The 16,009-nt window shown below is 65.0% G+C and overlaps 1 protein-coding gene across 6 annotated transcripts in view; it reads left to right on the top strand.

Moving 5' to 3' along the window:
* SLC12A7 (solute carrier family 12 member 7) overlaps window positions 1-16,009 on the top strand; it is a 66,414-nt gene that overhangs the window by 36,748 nt on the left and 13,657 nt on the right. For 4 of the 6 annotated variants that reach the window (XM_036846797.1, XM_036846796.1, XM_036846794.1 and 1 more), the window contains exons 2-17: window positions 1,619-1,713; window positions 1,990-2,112; window positions 4,904-5,050; window positions 6,300-6,354; window positions 7,338-7,468; window positions 7,699-7,940; window positions 8,572-8,783; window positions 9,299-9,466; window positions 10,951-11,049; window positions 11,618-11,675; window positions 11,985-12,159; window positions 12,805-12,923; window positions 13,160-13,258; window positions 13,575-13,694; window positions 14,529-14,633; window positions 15,093-15,261. In XM_036846797.1, coding sequence (XP_036702692.1) covers window positions 1,619-1,713; window positions 1,990-2,112; window positions 4,904-5,050; window positions 6,300-6,354; window positions 7,338-7,468; window positions 7,699-7,940; window positions 8,572-8,783; window positions 9,299-9,466; window positions 10,951-11,049; window positions 11,618-11,675; window positions 11,985-12,159; window positions 12,805-12,923; window positions 13,160-13,258; window positions 13,575-13,694; window positions 14,529-14,633; window positions 15,093-15,261 — 2,117 coding nt within the window. The remainder of the gene's footprint in view (window positions 1-1,618; window positions 1,714-1,989; window positions 2,113-4,903; window positions 5,051-6,299; window positions 6,355-7,337; window positions 7,469-7,698; window positions 7,941-8,571; window positions 8,784-9,298; window positions 9,467-10,950; window positions 11,050-11,617; window positions 11,676-11,984; window positions 12,160-12,804; window positions 12,924-13,159; window positions 13,259-13,574; window positions 13,695-14,528; window positions 14,634-15,092; window positions 15,262-16,009) is intronic. The other 2 variants (XM_036846798.1, XM_036846799.1) reach the window with 2 other exon arrangements.

Raw genomic sequence — 16,009 nt, 5'->3', positions numbered from 1 at the left:
TTCAAGCTCCTCGTGCTGGAATCCGGGGACCCAGGCAGTCATGTCCTCTCCTGGGTGTTGGTCAGCCTGTGACCCTCGTGTTCACCTTGACCCTTGGTTCGGTGGGTGGTCGGCTCTTCCTGGCACTGCCCCTGCCCCATGGTGCTGAGCAGGTGGCTCGTGGGGCCGTGGTGGGGGGGGGGTCCTTGCCCCGTCCCCTCCAGGTGTCGCCCCTGGTCCCGGCATCTGCTGGTGGTTCCTGCACCAAGCGGTTCCCCGGCCACTGGCTTCCTCGGGCCTTCTGCTGCCCCCGAGCTGGTCACTGGGGCTCGGCAGTGAGGGGCACAGGGTCCATCCGGCAGGAGGGCAGGGCTCTGCCTGCCATGCGGCTTCCGCGGGCTGGACCCTGGGAACCTTCCGGGGAGGGGTCTGGGAGGCCTTGGTGGATGTGCGTGGAGCTGAGTGGGGTCTGTGGATTTCGGGGGACTGGACAGCTGAGTGGGGGGTGAGGGGCGATGCCTGGACCCCGGCGGCTCCCGAATTTGTGTCCATCGTGAGGGGCAGGCGCGTAAGTTCACGGGGGATGGACTGTGGGCCCCCTTCCCTGTGCGTCTGGGCTTTGGTTTCCTTCTGGGGCTTTGGGGGATTCCATCAGGAAGTCGGGTGTCACCCCTGACGGGACCTGGTGAGCAGGTGATTCCCCGCTAAGGTCATGCTCAGGGTTGGCCCAGGGCCCCTGGGGGCCTGCAAAAAGCCAGTTTGGAGCGCCTTTTCCTGGTGTCCTCACTCGGTCCTTCTGATACAGGGTCACATCACCTGTGGAAGGCCTGTGGGTGGGGCTGACGTGCAGGTGGGCCCAGGTAGGGGTGCCGGTGTCTCCGAGCTCACCCCATGTCCCTGCTGGCGGCTTCTGGGATGGCATTGCTCCTGATCCGGTGGGATGGGGCAGGGCTGGGAATCAGAGCGATGCCATCAGGGTTTTTCTCTCTGCTTTGAATTGGGAGCACGTGGTAAGGCTCACATTTCAGGATCTGGGAGGAGCTCCCAGGGTGAGTCGGGGCTGACCCTTCGCTCCTCTGCGGCCTGGCCACGCCCAGGACCTTGATACACTCTAGCTGGGGACGGCGGGTCAGGGCTTCCTGACAGAAACAGCCGTGGAGACAGCAGGGCCGCGATGGGCCACCTGCCGGCCGTGCGCCTACGTGTAGGCTCCGTGACACTCCCCGTGGGGACTGTGCTCTGAGCTAATGGGGTCACCGGTGAGGCCGCCGTAATCCACCGGGATTGGGGGAATTGGAAACCTGAAGCTGCTGTCGGAACAAAGCAGCGAACCTCTGCGCCACCTGGTACAAGTGCCGGTCCCCACCCTGTCCCCGCCGTGGATGGTCACAGGCCAGCCTGTCCGGAGCTGCTGGTCTTGAGCTGTTTGTCCTGTGGGACCCAAAAGGGCCGGGGTGGGACTTGAGGTTCCTGGACCCAGCGCCACCTTTGGCGTTCTCTCCACCTGGTCCCTCGCCCCCCGACAGATAACTTAGAAAAGTCCGAGGCACGCAGAGAAGCGCCTGGGGGGGCCCCCTCCTCCAGCTCCCTCGTGGCCGCCTTTAATTCCTTTCACGTCTGACCGAGCCCTTCCCCACAGGAGATGGAAACCCTGGGGAAAGCAGCCCGTTCATCGGCAGCGTGGAGGTGGGCGGAGAGACAGCCTTCGAAAGGAAGAGCATGGCGCTCTTCGAGGCAGGTGACCCCCACCCACTCTCCCCTTCAGAGCGGAGGCGGCGGCGCCCGCGGGAGCAGACCCCAGCCTCACGGTGCCCTGAGGTCCGGGCAGAGGCCTCGGGGAGCCCCGCGGAGGGGCTGGGTCTGGGCCGTCCGGGGAGCCCCGGGGCCCTGAGCCCTGACCGTTGGCCCGCTGGGCACGTGGAGCGGGAGCCCTGCTGGGAGGTCGGGCTGGTCGGTCTGGGGCGTCTCGGGGTGGGGGGGTCACTGACTCCACCTCTCGGCCCCAAACAGGAGGAGATGGACAGTAATCCCATGGTGTCCTCGCTGCTCAACAAGCTGGCCAACTACACCAACCTGAGCCAGGGCGCGGCGGAGCACGAGGAGGCCGAGGACAGCCGGCGGCGCCAGGCCAAGGTGCCCCCACGCAGCCCCGGCCCCGCGCCAGGGCCTCCCCTCCCCCCCGGATCCCCCGGACCCTCCCCCTCCAGATCCCCCGGACCCTCCCCCCCCCGGATCCCCCGGGCCCTCCCCCACCAGGATCCCCCGGACCCTCCCCGCCCCGGATCCCCCGGACCCTCCCCCCCGCCCCCCGCTTCGTTTCTCAGTCACGGGACTTGTCCCGCTGCCACCTTCCTGGGAGCCTTATTTCTGAGGGTTTGTCTCTGGGGGCCCCCTCCTAAGATGAGCCCAGCCCTCTGAGGATTCTGTGCAGAGACCTCGGGGAGGGTCTGTAAGCCCAGCCTGCGGAGCTGCGCGCAGCGCCTAGGACAGATCGGGACCCGGGCAGGCAGCTCCTGGCCTCTGTCCCCAGGGGACCCGGGAGCCGGTGCCAGAGGCTGACGCAGGCCACCCGTGACCCTCAGCATAACCGTTGTGTGGCCAGGTGGGCGGGTTTGGCAGGATGACCCGGCCGCCCCACCCCCGAGCACGGCTCCCCGGGGGACGGTGGCAGCGGCCCTTGTTGTCCCTCTGACCAAGGGGCACAGAGATGGGGGGTCGGTCCCCCAAAAGTGCCTTCTCCAGGGTCTGGACGCCTCTAGTATCTTGGGCCTCATAACCGGTCAGGTTGACCCTTCGAAGCTGCCTTTTATGGGAGTGCTGGGGGCCCCGTCACGGCCTTTCAGGACAACTCAGGGTCATCTCGCCGCTGCACAGGGACAGGGGCCGGGCCTGAGGCTGGGCCAGGTGGCTGGGGGCCCCGCGCCCGTGAGACTGGAGGGTTTGCTTCTGGTGTTTCACGGTCCGTGAGGCCAAAGGCAGGGGCCGGAGCTGCTCTCAGCTTGTGTTGACCTCCTCATCCTTCACCGTCCTGCGTCCGGGGTCAGGAACCCTCACGCTTTCATCATCCACAAACAGGACACGGGTCCGCGGGGGGCGGGCTGCCCCGGACGCTGGCGCTCAGGGCCCAGGCGTGACAAGCCAGCCGCCCGGTGCTGTTCAGGCCTCAGGCCGAGTCTGCCCGAGGCTTCCGACCCACCTCCCCGCTCCCCGGGCGCCCCCTTGGGTTACTTCCCCGGGGTCTCTGCTCCGTGCCAGCCCCATGCCAGCTCTCTCGGTGCGGGCGTTCCTGTGTGTCGACCTTCCATTCTCACGCTGAGAAGCCCCCCGGCTTCCTTTGAGGGGGTCCGTCCTTCAGCCCAGCGAGCGGGCTGGCCCACGTCTCCCCAGCCTCCACGGGACGCCTCGTTTCAGGCAGCCTGGCCCCTTTCACAGGAAGCGTTTTCAAAGCAGATCTTTCCAGCTTTTTTTCCTTTTATTCACCTAAGTTTAAGCAGCTTCCCCCATTAAACGTCCTCTTGTCTTTTTAGCCAGGTGTCCTCAAATCCCGACTGTGTCGCCTGACGCTGCTGTCACGCTGGCCGGCGGGCAGGGCGGGCTGGCCCCCGGCCTTGTCCCCGAGCTTTCCTCCGGGCAGGTTTGCTCGGCTGTAGTCTGTCTGGGGTTACGGAAGGCGTTTCTGTCAGGCACCCTCCTGCAGTTACCCCACGGCGGGGCGACCCTCTCCCAGGCCGCCCCTGGTCGGCCGTGCTGCGGGGCCTTCAGGAAGGGGGTGACTCACAGGTGGCACGTCCTCTCTGAACCCTCGCTGGGTCCCCTCCCCTTGCTGGCCACTTTTTCCAGGTGGGTCAAGACACGGCAGATTTCTGTCTGGACTTGGTGCTTCTGCGCCCTTTGTAGCTTAGGGAATGGTGGCCGGTCCCTAACCCTTCCTTCTGGCCTCTCATTTCCCCTCACTTCGTGGTCTCCTGAGGACCTGGGCTGCAGTCGCTTCGGACAGAGCCCAGATCAGCTTGCTCCCCGTCTTTTCTCTAACTTCCCCCCCTTCCCGCTGTGCCCCTGATGGAGGAGGGGGCCGAGCCCTTCTCTCCCCTCTCTGCCCCGGGGCAGTGACGTGGTTTTTGCCCCCACCCACTTACTCCTGGGCAGTGAGGGTGTTGCCAAAATCTTGGTCTCTGTACACCAGTGCTGAATAGAAATACGGAGGCAGAGTTTTGGAGGAAAGAGAAAGGATGGCTTTATTTCTTTGCCAGGCAAAGAGGGAACACAGCAGGCTAGCGCCTCAGAAACTGTGCCCACCCTGCAGGGGGTAGTGAGGAGTCGTATAGTGGTCAAGGAGCAGGGCGTGGCCAGCTCGTGGACAGTTCTCGGATTGGTTGGCATCAAGGTGAAGTTTCAAGCATCGTCAACCTTCTGGTTTCAGCCGGTCTGGGGTCTGTGTGCTTGTGGTCAGCAGGTTCCGTCTGGTGGGTGTCTGCTTCCTGCAGAAACAACTTAGGAAGGTGTGTCAGGCCTTTACCTGTATGTTTCAGGGAACTGGGAGTTCGTGATTCTGCGATGCGGCAGAATTATAGTCTGAATTACTACCAGTTCCCCAGGCCAACAGCTATTCTCTGTTTCTGTTGATACATCTTCACGTTTCCCAATCGTTCACTCTTGAGTCAGCATGTTACTTCCAAAGACAAGGACGCAGGGGCTTGCACACAGTTTCAGGGGGTCCTGCTCTGGGTTCTGTCCAAGCCCTGGCCCCGCTTCAGCTGTTTTCCACGTAACTGAAGCTGTGGCCTCTGCTGGGCTTCCTTTGTCTTCCTGCCCCCTGACCTCTTCACAGTGTCTGGGACCCACAGTGTGGACTCAGCTCCCAGCGGGGGCGGGGGGCTCTGGGGGAGGCGCTGCCGGCCCTGGAACCTGCTCCGCTCTCTTCCAGAGCCCCCGCATGGGCACCTTCATCGGCGTCTACCTGCCCTGCCTGCAGAACATCCTGGGCGTCATCCTCTTCCTGCGCCTGACGTGGATCGTGGGGGCGGCCGGCGTCCTGGAGTCCTTCCTCATCGTGTCCGTGTGCTGCACCTGCGTGAGTGGGGCGGTGGCGGCTGGACGGCAGGGCTTTCCGGGGTCTCCGGCCCCAAGGGCACCCCTCACCTGCGCTGGTGTGAGCGCAGGTCAGCACCCGGCTGCTGACGGGCCGGGGGGAGTCTCGTGGGCCCACCTCCGCAGAAGCCAGGGGTCAGCGTCCCCTGGCGGCCACCACTCACAGCCATCCCGTCCTGCATTTAGGCCAGGTCCCCTGCCCACTGGTGACACGTTCAGCCCTGCACCCGGCTCACCAGGCCCTCCTCCACATGGCCTCCGCACCCACGTCCCCATCTGCCTTAGCGGCCCAGGAGCCTTTTCTTGCGACAGCTTGTCGTGCCTGGTTCAGCCCCTCAGTGGCCCTCAGCACCTGCCCGCCTGCCTCCCTCCTCACCTTTCTCCACTGCTGTTACGAGGAGGGTGATTCAGCTGCTCTCACCCCCCCCCAAGTGCCACCTGCCTGAAAGAATCAAACGATGCAGATGAGCCAGGGTTCCCTCGACCCCAGCCCCCCACCCTGCCTGTCCCCCAGGCGCGTCCCCCGGCCGCCCCGGGCCTCCCCTGTGTCACGGCCTTCCCGGTCCTGTGGTGTCGTGCTTAAAGGTCGTGCTTGAAGGTTCTTGCTGTTCTGCATGTGCTGCTTTCACTTAATGAGCCTGGAAGTATCTTTGGAGTAATCACCCCGCCCCCCCCGCAATAAAAACCGATGAAAAGCAGGATACAGAGCAGGGCCTTCGTTTAGCTAGAAATGTCCCTGGCAGGAAGCAGTCAGGTGCTCACTGAGGCTGCACGCTTGCCGGGGACTGTTTCTTCCCGTCCTCGGGTTGTGAAGTCATTGCTCCCCAACCCACAGGTGTGGCCGCTTTCCTGAGCAGCGGGTGAGGAGGCCCGCCCTGGACAGGCTCTGGCAGTCCTCCAGCCCCGTGGGGTGGGTGGCCCGGGGGGCACCTAGGTGGGGGCCTACGGGGGGTCCCCCTGCATCCCATCAGGAAGTGGGCGCCCGCTGGAAGCAGGAGGTGGCCCTGAGTCGGGTGTTTCCTGGGGGGCCCACAGGAGCTCAGCTTTGGGGGTTAAGTGGGAGAGAGCAGGGCTGTGGTCCTGAGCGTTCTGGCGCCCGGTTACTCAGCAGCCCTCTGAGGCCAGGAGCCGGGAGTTGGCAGGCGGGCGCTGCCCCAGGCCTGGTGCCGTCCGCCTCCCAGGGTGGCTCTTGCAAATGCTCTTTCTTCTAAAAGGCCCCCGTCTTTCTGCAGACGATGCTGACCGCAATCTCCATGAGTGCGATCGCGACCAATGGCGTGGTCCCAGGTAAGGGTGCCGCGGGGAGCTGGGAATGGCGGGGAGTGACCAGCGGGCTCTGCTGTGGACGGTGGTGCACGTGCCACATCGTGTGACGTTCACCCTTCACCCCGGGTGGCCTCAGGGGCGGCAGAAGGCGGGTCCCAGTGCGGACACGCCCTCACCCGCCTGCAGCATGGATCCCCACACCTGGAGGGGCGGACATCCCCGCGGCGTGGCCAGGCCCTTCCCTTCCAGAGGCCCCGTCGGCAGTGACCCTGCCGTTGGGCAGCGGAACTCGTGCGGCTCCCGGCCCCCACCTGCACGTGACGCTTCCCCCGGCGTGCCCCCCCCACTGAGGGCACAGTGGGGCTTTTCTAAGGCCAGGGTGGGGTGCCCCCCTGCGGCTCATCCCCCAGAGCCTGCCCGTGCACTTGGGATCCCTGAGAAACTGGGGTTCTCCTCGGGGAATCTACGTAAATGCCTCCAGGGATTTTCTTGTCACGTCTACGTTGTCCACTGCTTGCTCTTCAGGAGGGGGCTGCACCCTGAGATGTCCTCCAGGTGCCCAGTGTCACGCATGGTCCCTGGTCAGTGTCCCAGTGGGGTCTCAGCCAACCGACAGGACGACCAGGGACGGGCTGGCGAGGCCGTGGGTGTCACTGTATCTATGGGTGTGACACACAAAGGATGACTAAGGAGCCCTTGGTTTTTTAAACCTTCTTGGGCGAAAGTTGAGTCGAGGTTTCGGGTGTGATGTCAGCCGCAGACTTTCTACGGGCACGGCCGTTGGGGTCCAGGCCACTGACTGTGGCTCGACCTCGACCTCATTTAGTCACGGCTTCCAAAGACAGCTGCCAGCGGGGGGAGGGTGCCTGCGGACGCAGGCGCGTGTCCCCACCCTTGCGGCCAGGTTCCCCGTTGCGTGGACGAGCCCGTCTGCCCCGGGAGGTCTGTGTTCACGGCCAGCGGCAGGTCCGTAACCCGCTGCCTCCCATCTGGCGTATTTGCAGCGGGCGGTTCCTACTACATGATATCGCGGTCTCTGGGGCCGGAGTTCGGGGGGGCCGTGGGCCTCTGCTTCTACCTGGGCACCACGTTCGCGGGGGCCATGTACATTCTGGGGACCATTGAGATTTTTTTGGTAAGTGCTATGTCTCGGGCGGGTTCCCTTGTCCAGGCCGCAGACGTGCGGCCTGAGGGTCTGTCCCAGGGCGTCTGCTGGTGTGGAGGCTCACGGGGAAGGGGGGCCCAGCGCCGAGCCCCCCAGAGAGGGCCCTTTGGGAGGCGCAGGGGCGCGCCTGGCCCCGCGCTCCCGTGTGGTCATCTTGGGGAGGGGCGGGTGGCCCTTCTTGACCTCGCTTTGCCCTGCAGACCTACATCTCCCCCAGCGCGGCCATCGTGCAGGCTGAGGGGGCGGGCGGCGAGGCCACGGCCCTGCTGCACAACATGCGCATATACGGGACCTGCGCTCTGGCCCTCATGGTCATGGTGGTCTTTGTGGGCGTCAAGTACGTCAACAAGCTGGCCCTGGTGTTCCTGGCCTGCGTCGTGCTGTCCATCCTTGCCATCTACGCTGGCGTCATCAAGACCGCCTTCGACCCACCTGACATCCCGTGAGTCCTCCACCAGGCTCCGGGCTGGCTTCCTGGCCCAGTCTGCGGCTCGGGCCTTAACCACTGACCACGTTGGCCGGGCTGGGGATGGCGCCCTGTGTCCACAGACGTCCCCACTCTGGCCGGGTCGAGGGTGAGCGGGTCACGGTGCTCTCGTGGCCATGCTGTCTGCAAGGACAGGACGGGCCTGGTGACATCCAGCAGCGCCGAGCTCCTCCCGGCTGTGGCCCTGTCCTCACTGAAGCCCCTGAGCAGGGTCTTCTCTTGTCCCCTTTCGGGTGAGGGTCGTGGAAAGGGGTAGCCCCGGGTCACAGAGCGAGCGCGCGAGCCCCCGTGCGGCCCCACCGGGCTGGGCCAGGAGGAGCCGGCGGGGGGGGGGGGGCGGCCGCTATGCACACGTGGACGCGCCACGCGGGCCACTCGCTGCGCGTCAGGTGCCCCAGAGCGGAGGGCGGCAGGACAGACCGGGGCCCGGTGCTGCCGGAACCCTGCTGCGGGCCGGTCCCTCATGCGAATGCTCTTGTCACCCTGAGTGGAGGGGGTCCGAAGTCCCACATGAGGGACCGGCGAACTCCACTTGGTTACGGAGAAGAGCAGTGGGTGAGGCGTGTCACCACCTGCTCCCGCCCAGGATCTGTCTGCTGGGGAACCGCACGCTGTCCCGACGCAGCTTCGACATCTGTGCCAAAGTCCACGCTGCCGACAACGGCTCAGCGGCCACTGCGCTCTGGGGCCTCTTCTGCAACGGCTCCACAGCCAGCACCTCCTGCGACCCGTACTTTGCCCAGAACAACGTCACGGAGATCCAGGGCATCCCCGGTGTGGTTAGCGGCGCCCTCCTGGGTGAGCGTCCGGCGGGTCTGCCGGGGCCGGGCCTTCCGAGCTTAGTCCCTTGGGTCCTGTCCTTCTGCCCAGCCTGTGGCCACCTCACCCCATCCCCAGCTGCTGGCCCACTGGGGTCCCTCTGGGCTGATTTTCCCCAGAGCCGTGGACGCCAGGTGAATTGTGCAGGCAGCAGGTCAGGGCTTCAAAGTTGGTCCTTTATCTTTAGAATTGCAAAGCGGCAGGCACTGGGGATTAGGATGTTGATAAGGGAAGTAATTAATGGGTGGGGGTCCCTCAGGCAGCTCGTCAGGGGTAGATTGTTGTACAAGGTAAGTTTTTTCATCAAACTTGACTTAAGGACCAAAACCTTTCACTCAGAGATTAGGAGAGAATAGCTTTCTTAGAGGTCAACTTCTCCTAGTCAGTCGTCCTTGTCCTGGTGTGAAGTTGGAGTCTGGGGTGGGGATGGTCACCCGATGGCGGAGCCCTGATGGCAGGTGTGGAGTCTCATGGCCCGTCTGTTCCGCCCACAGATAACCTGTGGAGCGCGTACGCAGACAAGGGGGTGTTTGTGGAGAAGAAGGGCGTGCCCTCAGTGCCCGTGCCGGAGGAGAGCAGAGCCGGCGGGCTGCCCTACGTGCTCACTGACATCATGACCTACTTCACCATGCTGGTCGGCATCTACTTCCCCTCCGTGACCGGTGAGGCCTCGGCGCTCCCGGCGGGTCCGGGCCCCCTCAGCTCTAACACGCCCACCCCCGCCCCCTCTTTCTTCTCCTTTTGGCTCAGAGATGAGCTTAAGGGTCTCCGTTCCCCATATGTCTGAGCGGGGGGCTCAGGAGCTTTTGGCGTCAAGGAGCCTGTCCGTGTTATTGTGAGAGGCCCAGGTTATTCAGAGTGGCCCTGCAACCTTGGCCCTTAGCAGTGGACCCGAGGGCCGTCTGAGGCCGGGAACTGCAGCGTCCGTGTCCTTACGAGAGAGTCTGCTGACCTCCCGCAGGGCCCTGGTGCACAGTCCCCCACACGTGCACACGCACACGCTGGCCCGCACGCTCACACACGCACCCGTGGGCGCACACCTGCTCCTGGGTGCCCCTCAGCCTGGCCCAGCCCAGTGGAGCCCCGGCCCCCCCGGCTGGCGCTGGCCGACCGAGGGGCCCGGCGCCATCCTCGCGCCTGTCCCTCCTGCTCCTGGCCCCCACTCAGGCCTGTCCGCACGCTCCGGGAGGCTGGCCTGCCAGGGGCTGCTCGCCCCGCTCCGAACTTCACCTCCGCCTTCCCCGAGGCCCGGAGCTGGGGGAGGTAGCCTCCCCGCGAAGGTGGGGTCACGGTGCCACTTGGACGGGCGTGGGGGGTTGTGGATCCGGCCCCTGGGGGGTCTTTCTCCTGTACTCCTGTCCCCCCCGCTGTCAGTGATCAGGGCGGGGAGACCTCCTCTGTGGACGTGGGTCTTTCCACGCCCCATGGCATGCCCATGGGCTCTGTGCTGGCGTGTCAGGCCACGCCTGAGGTAGGGTCACAGGTGTCGAACGAACCTGCCACCACCTGGATTTTCTTTGATCCCAGTAGGAATCACTTACACTTTATGTGGCAAATGGAGTGACCGGTGCGGGGTGGGGGGCGCGGCGGAGGCGGTGGCCAGTCACCATGTGGGAAGGAGGAGGGCTCAGGCCAGCGGGGTGTCTGCTGAGGCTGAGCTACGCTCTGACCCAGGCCTGGCCCCGGAAGTGAGTCAGCATTTGGCTTCACTCTCCAGGGAGTTTCTCACTCCCGGCCACAGGGATCAACCAAGATCACAGTGGGGATGAGGTCGGAGGGGATGCACACGGAGGCCAGGTCTGGTTTTGACGTCCGTGGCGGGTGTCTGGGATGAGCCGTGCCCTAGTCTCCACCGTGACTTCGTTCACAGCTGGGCTGGCTGTCCCCATGGAGAGCGTGGGGGACATTTGGGCACCTGCCCACGTGTCCTGCAACAGCCTACCCAAGATGTGAAGAGAGGTCCAGCCTGGCTCTGTGAGGCCCGACGTGCAGGCTGGGGGTCTCTCCTTTGCGTTGTGAGGAAGTCCCAGGCCCATTCTGACTCTGCCCCAGATGGGCCAGGGTGGGCGGGCAGGTGGGCAGGTGGGTGGATCTCCTAGGTGCCATCAGTCCCTGTGACCCATCAGTTCTCCCTCCATCTCCGTAGGCATCATGGCGGGCTCTAACCGGTCCGGGGACCTCAAGGACGCCCAGAAGTCCATCCCCACTGGAACCATTCTGGCCATCGTGACCACGTCTTTCATTTGTATCCTTGGGGGATCGAACGTGGGGGCCAGGTGCTGAGGGCGGGACGGCTCTGTGCCCTTCTCCACTCACTGCCGGGCCCTCTGTGCCTCCGGGCGGGCCTCCCTGCCTTGGGCAGTTCTGGCCACACATCCGTTCTCAGAGGGGGCTGGGCTGGCGTTGACCTGACTTAGGAAAATAAACACAGACTCCTGGACGCCAGCCTAGGTTGGTGGTAGAACGTGGCTTTGTCCGAGAACAACCGCGTGTAGTAAGCACACTGTGACGTGACGTGTTACTAACATGTAGCCACGTGTGTGCTCATGTCACGGTCTTGTCAGGTGGGCTCACTGGCTTTGCGGTGCCAGTGGAGCCTTTCTCACTGAGCTCATCCTTTTCCAGCCGGCGAGGTCTCCAGCCCGGTACCTGTGGTGGTCACCCTGCAGGCCAGGCCCTTCGTGACTGACCTGAGGTCCGCATAGCAAGGAAACGGCACGGGGCCCAGGGCGGGGTGGGCAGGGTGTGGGGTCGGTCCAGGGCTGGCTTCAGCTACTGCATCATGCCCACCGTGTCCTTGACCCAAGCCGCAGACCTTTCCTGCATTGTGCTTTTTGGGGCTTGCATCGAAGGCGTGATCTTACGAGATAAGTACGTTTCATTTATGGCTTCTGGGAACTTCTGGGGCCAGGGCTGGTTTTCTCGAAGGTGATTTTAGCTTTGAGATTGAGAATCCCAGGATTTCTAGCTTTGTGTGTAGCAGGTGGCCCTGTGGCCCGCGTGTTGGAGTCTGACCTGTGCATCCGTCTCCTACTCAAGCCTGGAGCTGGGGTCCCGCACAGTGACCTCAGACCCTGGTAGAGCTGGGGTGCAGGGGCTCCCGGGAGGGGCCGTTCGCACTCAGCAGGTGGGAGAAGGTTTCAGTCTCCGCCCGCGTCTGAAAGCTCGCCGCCCCTCCAGGTTCGGGGAGGCCCTGCGGGGGAACCTCGTCATTGGCATGCTGGCCTGGCCGTCCCCCTGGGTCATCGTCATTGGCTCCTTCTTCTCCACCTGTGGGGCTGGCCTGCAGAGCCTGACGGGGGCCCCACGCCTGCTGCAGGCCATCGCCCGGGACGGCATCGTCCCTTTCCTTCAGGTGAGCCCGCTCCTGAGAGCAGGGAATCCCCCGGAAGGAGCGCGGCAGGAGGGGCCAGAGATCCTGCCCCGGAGCGTGGCCTTTACGGTTGAAGACGGTGGGACCCACCTCGGTCCCCGCCTCCAGACTGGCAGCCCACCCCGAGGCCTGCATTTCTTGTCCTGCCCTGTGTCTGCCACGTGTCCTGAATTTCCCTTCTCAGGACTAGCGCGCGGGAGGAAGGCTGGTGGGAAAGCCTCCTCCCGAGCCCTGCCCTCCCGCAGGGCTGTGCTCGAGGACCCAGGGCCTGCAGCAGGGCCCTCACAGAACTCTCCCAGCGGGTGTGTGCCGTGGGGAGAGCCCCGTCCAGTGCTCGAGGGTCTCGCCCCCTGGCCTGCGCTCGATGAGGGCATCTGGGGTCTGACGGTACCTGGGCCGCCGTCTGCCCTCTGGGTGTCGGGTTTGCTTCCTGGACGTGGCTGGGTGAGGTCCAGGCCACGTCGTGAAAAGTCCATTTCTGCTTCTGCCGCAACTCTGAGACCTCTTTTGGGTTGGCCCGGACTAGCTCGGCTTCTCGCCCGAACATGAGCTTTTTTTCCTGCGTCCTCCCCCCTGCCGCGGCCACCCCCCCTGCGGCCCCCAGCCCACCTGCCTTTCTCCTGGCAGGTGTTTGGCCACGGGAAGGCCAACGGGGAGCCCACATGGGCCCTGCTGCTCACGGCCCTCATCTGCGAGACTGGCATCCTCATTGCCTCTCTGGATGGTGTGGCCCCCATCCTCTCCATGTGAGTGGCCGCTGGCCCCCTTGGCAGTCACCCTGGGGACGTGAGGCCCCTGCTCAGGGGACGGCAGACGGGAGGGCATAGGGCAGAGCAGGGGGCCAGGCGGTGGATGACGGGGCAGGCGGACCCCACGGGAGGGGACCGCGATGTGGGCAAGGGGGCTCCCGGGGGAGGTGGCGGCGGCTCAGGCAGCCCGGCGGGACCTGGCCCGCCCCTCACGCCACTGATCGTGTCCCCAGGTTTTTCCTCATGTGCTACATGTTCGTGAACCTGGCCTGCGCCCTGCAGACCCTGTTGCGCACGCCCAACTGGCGCCCGCGCTTCAAGTATTACCACTGGTGAGCGGCCATGGGGAGCCCGGTCCCCTCCCTTCTCTGGGGCACGCGGTGCGTCTTGGGGGCCAGCTGCCACCTGGGTCCCTGGCTGCCCTTCGTGGGACCAGCCCGGTCTCCGAGCCGGGTCTCTTGTGGGCGCCTTGGGGCCGTTTCAGCCCTTGGGATGGTCCGGGTGCAGGAGCCGGCCACGGCATCCTTGCTGTGCTCTGGATGAAACCAGAACAAGGGTTTCTGCTGGGCTCCAAGGCAGCTGCTCAGGTGCCGGTCTGGGGGTCCGGGCGGTGAGGTGTGGGCCCCCTCTGAGCTGCCTGTCCCCCAGGACCCTCTCCTTCCTGGGCATGAGCCTGTGCTTCGCCCTGATGTTCATCTGCTCCTGGTACTACGCCCTCTGCGCCATGCTCATTGCCGGCTGCATCTACAAGTACATCGAGTACCGTGGGTGAGCTGCCGCTGGCCCCTCTCCCGGGCTGGATGCTCAGGGACCTCTAGCAGCCGAGGGGTCAAAGCCCATCCTACCTGCTGGGGGCTGCATGGGTTTCTGCCTGTGAGCTCCCATCAGGTGGATAACCACGTTTGCTCTTTCTAATTGATTCCACGTTTGTTACGATGTTTCATTAGGTTTATCTATGTGTATCTATGTGTAAGTATGCTGTACTTTTTTAGCAGTGCTGTTTGTAAACTTTGAAATTTATTTAACGATAGCACTGATGTGCAGTGGATTTTCAGAAATAGACATTTCTGAAAGGTACACTGTAAAAAACCGAAACGGTGGGCAGGTTAAGTGCATCTCAGAGCCCCTGGTCCATCACTGGGGCATTTCCCCTGGACGCCCTGGCCCCCTCCAGGGGGCGAGGCCCTGGGGAGGTGGGACCTAGGGGGGCTTCTCAGGGCACGGGGGGTGGGAGGGCCTCCAGGGACACTGCCTGAAGTCCCCTCCCAGCTCTTCCAGGGTGGCTTGGAAGGAGGGTCTGGGGGCCGTGACCCCTCCTGCTGGGGAGTCGGGCCACGGCCTGTGAGTCAGAGACCCCTCCCCGCGCCCTCTCCTTCCTCTGCCCCATCGATGGCCCCGACTCGGAGATCCTACGTGGGTGCCAGTGCCGCCTCCACCCTCCCCGTCCCACCAGGTGCCCCTCGCCATGTCCTGCTGCTTCCTACTCCCGCCCGTTCTCAGAAGCCCCCTCCTCTGTCACAGAAGCGCTGAGAGGCCCTGAGTGGCCACCTGGGTGCGCTGTGGGTGGGGCCTCACCACTGCCCCCCCACCCCCGTCCCGCAGGGCCGAGAAGGAGTGGGGCGACGGCATCCGGGGGCTGTCGCTGAATGCCGCCCGCTACGCCCTGCTGCACGTGGAGCATGGCCCCCTCCACACCAAGAACTGGAGGTGAGTGTCCTCATGCCCTGTAACCCCACGGATGCCCGTTCCTAAAAGCAGGCTGCAGAGAGAAGACGGTACCCACCCACCCCCGTCAGGAGACGGTTGTCAAGGAAGCTTTTAGCACCTTTGTCCCTGTACGTCAGCCTGGGCTGGTCAGCTCGGGTCCGATCGCCCGGTGGAGATGCATCGGGGATGGAGGGGGAGGAGGGAGGCGAGCTGACCCATTCGGGGGGCCTGCCGTGGCTGGAGGGCGTTTGACAGTCTTCCCGCCTCTGGGAGGAGGGTGGGGAGGCTGGCCCTGCAGAACCCGAGTTTTGTCTGCGCCGAGAGCCCGCTGCCCAGCGGGGAGCCTGGGGCGCGTGGCCCGGGAGGTGTCTCACCCAGCTCCCCAGCTCGCCTGCGGGGAGGGTGGTGGCGAGTTGCCGTGGTAACAGCTCCCCGCCCCGCCCCCCACGCCCCCGGCAGGCCGCAGGTGCTGGTGATGCTGAACCTGGACGCGGAACAGCACGTGAAGCACCCCCGCCTGCTGTCCTTCACCTCGCAGCTCAAGGCCGGCAAGGGCCTGACCATCGTGGGCTCCGTGCTAGAGGGGACCTTCCTGGACAAGCACGTGGAGGCCCGGCGGGCCGAGGAGGTGGGCCAGGCGCCAGGGAGGGGGTGAAGGGGCCGCGCCGGGTTCGAGCCGTTGGGTTTCCACCTGTGCGCCCGACTGCCGTCCTGTGTGTCGTGCTGCGTCCTGTCTCCAACTGGACGGCAGTTTTTGAGTTTGAAACGAGCAGGAGGGAGACCCGTGGAGGAGAGTCTGACGTGCGCGGCCCCAAGGCCTCAGACGGCGGGGGGCGCTCGGGGCCGTCGAGAGCAGCCTCGGGGCAGGCCTCCCGACGGGCGGGCCCGGCGCCCGGGGCATCTCGTCTGCTCCCACGACGGGGCCTGTGCTGCCGGGTCTGCCCGTCCAGAGGCTCCACGGACCAGGGAGGGGACGGCGGGTCAAGGGCACCCAGGCCAGGCCTCCGTCATCCTGACTCGGACGCTCAGCTGGTGCCACCGCGACCTCTGGTCTCGGTCCGGGGCAGCCCCGATGCCTGAGCTTCAAACCCCGTCTCACGGGCAGTTTCAAGCATACGTAGCAACAGTAGATGGTACCACATGGCCGTCCCAGCGTGGCCCACGTCCTGTCACCTTGCCTGCCCGCCCCACCCCGGGAGTGTCGGCACCGATCCACCGCTCACTGTCTTTTCACCCCAGACCCCGCGCGTCTGTCTCTGAAACAGGAGGCGATTCTCACAGCAGCCCCACCACGCCCGTCCACAGGCCGCGTCCAGCCTGCCTGCTCTCCACCCCGGCTGTTGGGCTCGGGCGGCTTCCCGTCTGGCCGGGGCATC

This window comes from Balaenoptera musculus, chromosome 3, assembly GCF_009873245.2.
Source record: "Balaenoptera musculus isolate JJ_BM4_2016_0621 chromosome 3, mBalMus1.pri.v3, whole genome shotgun sequence".
Classification (NCBI taxonomy): domain Eukaryota; kingdom Metazoa; phylum Chordata; class Mammalia; order Artiodactyla; family Balaenopteridae; genus Balaenoptera; species Balaenoptera musculus.
The sequence above is the reverse complement of the archived record's forward strand: the minus strand, read 5'-3'. Positions and strand labels throughout refer to the sequence as shown.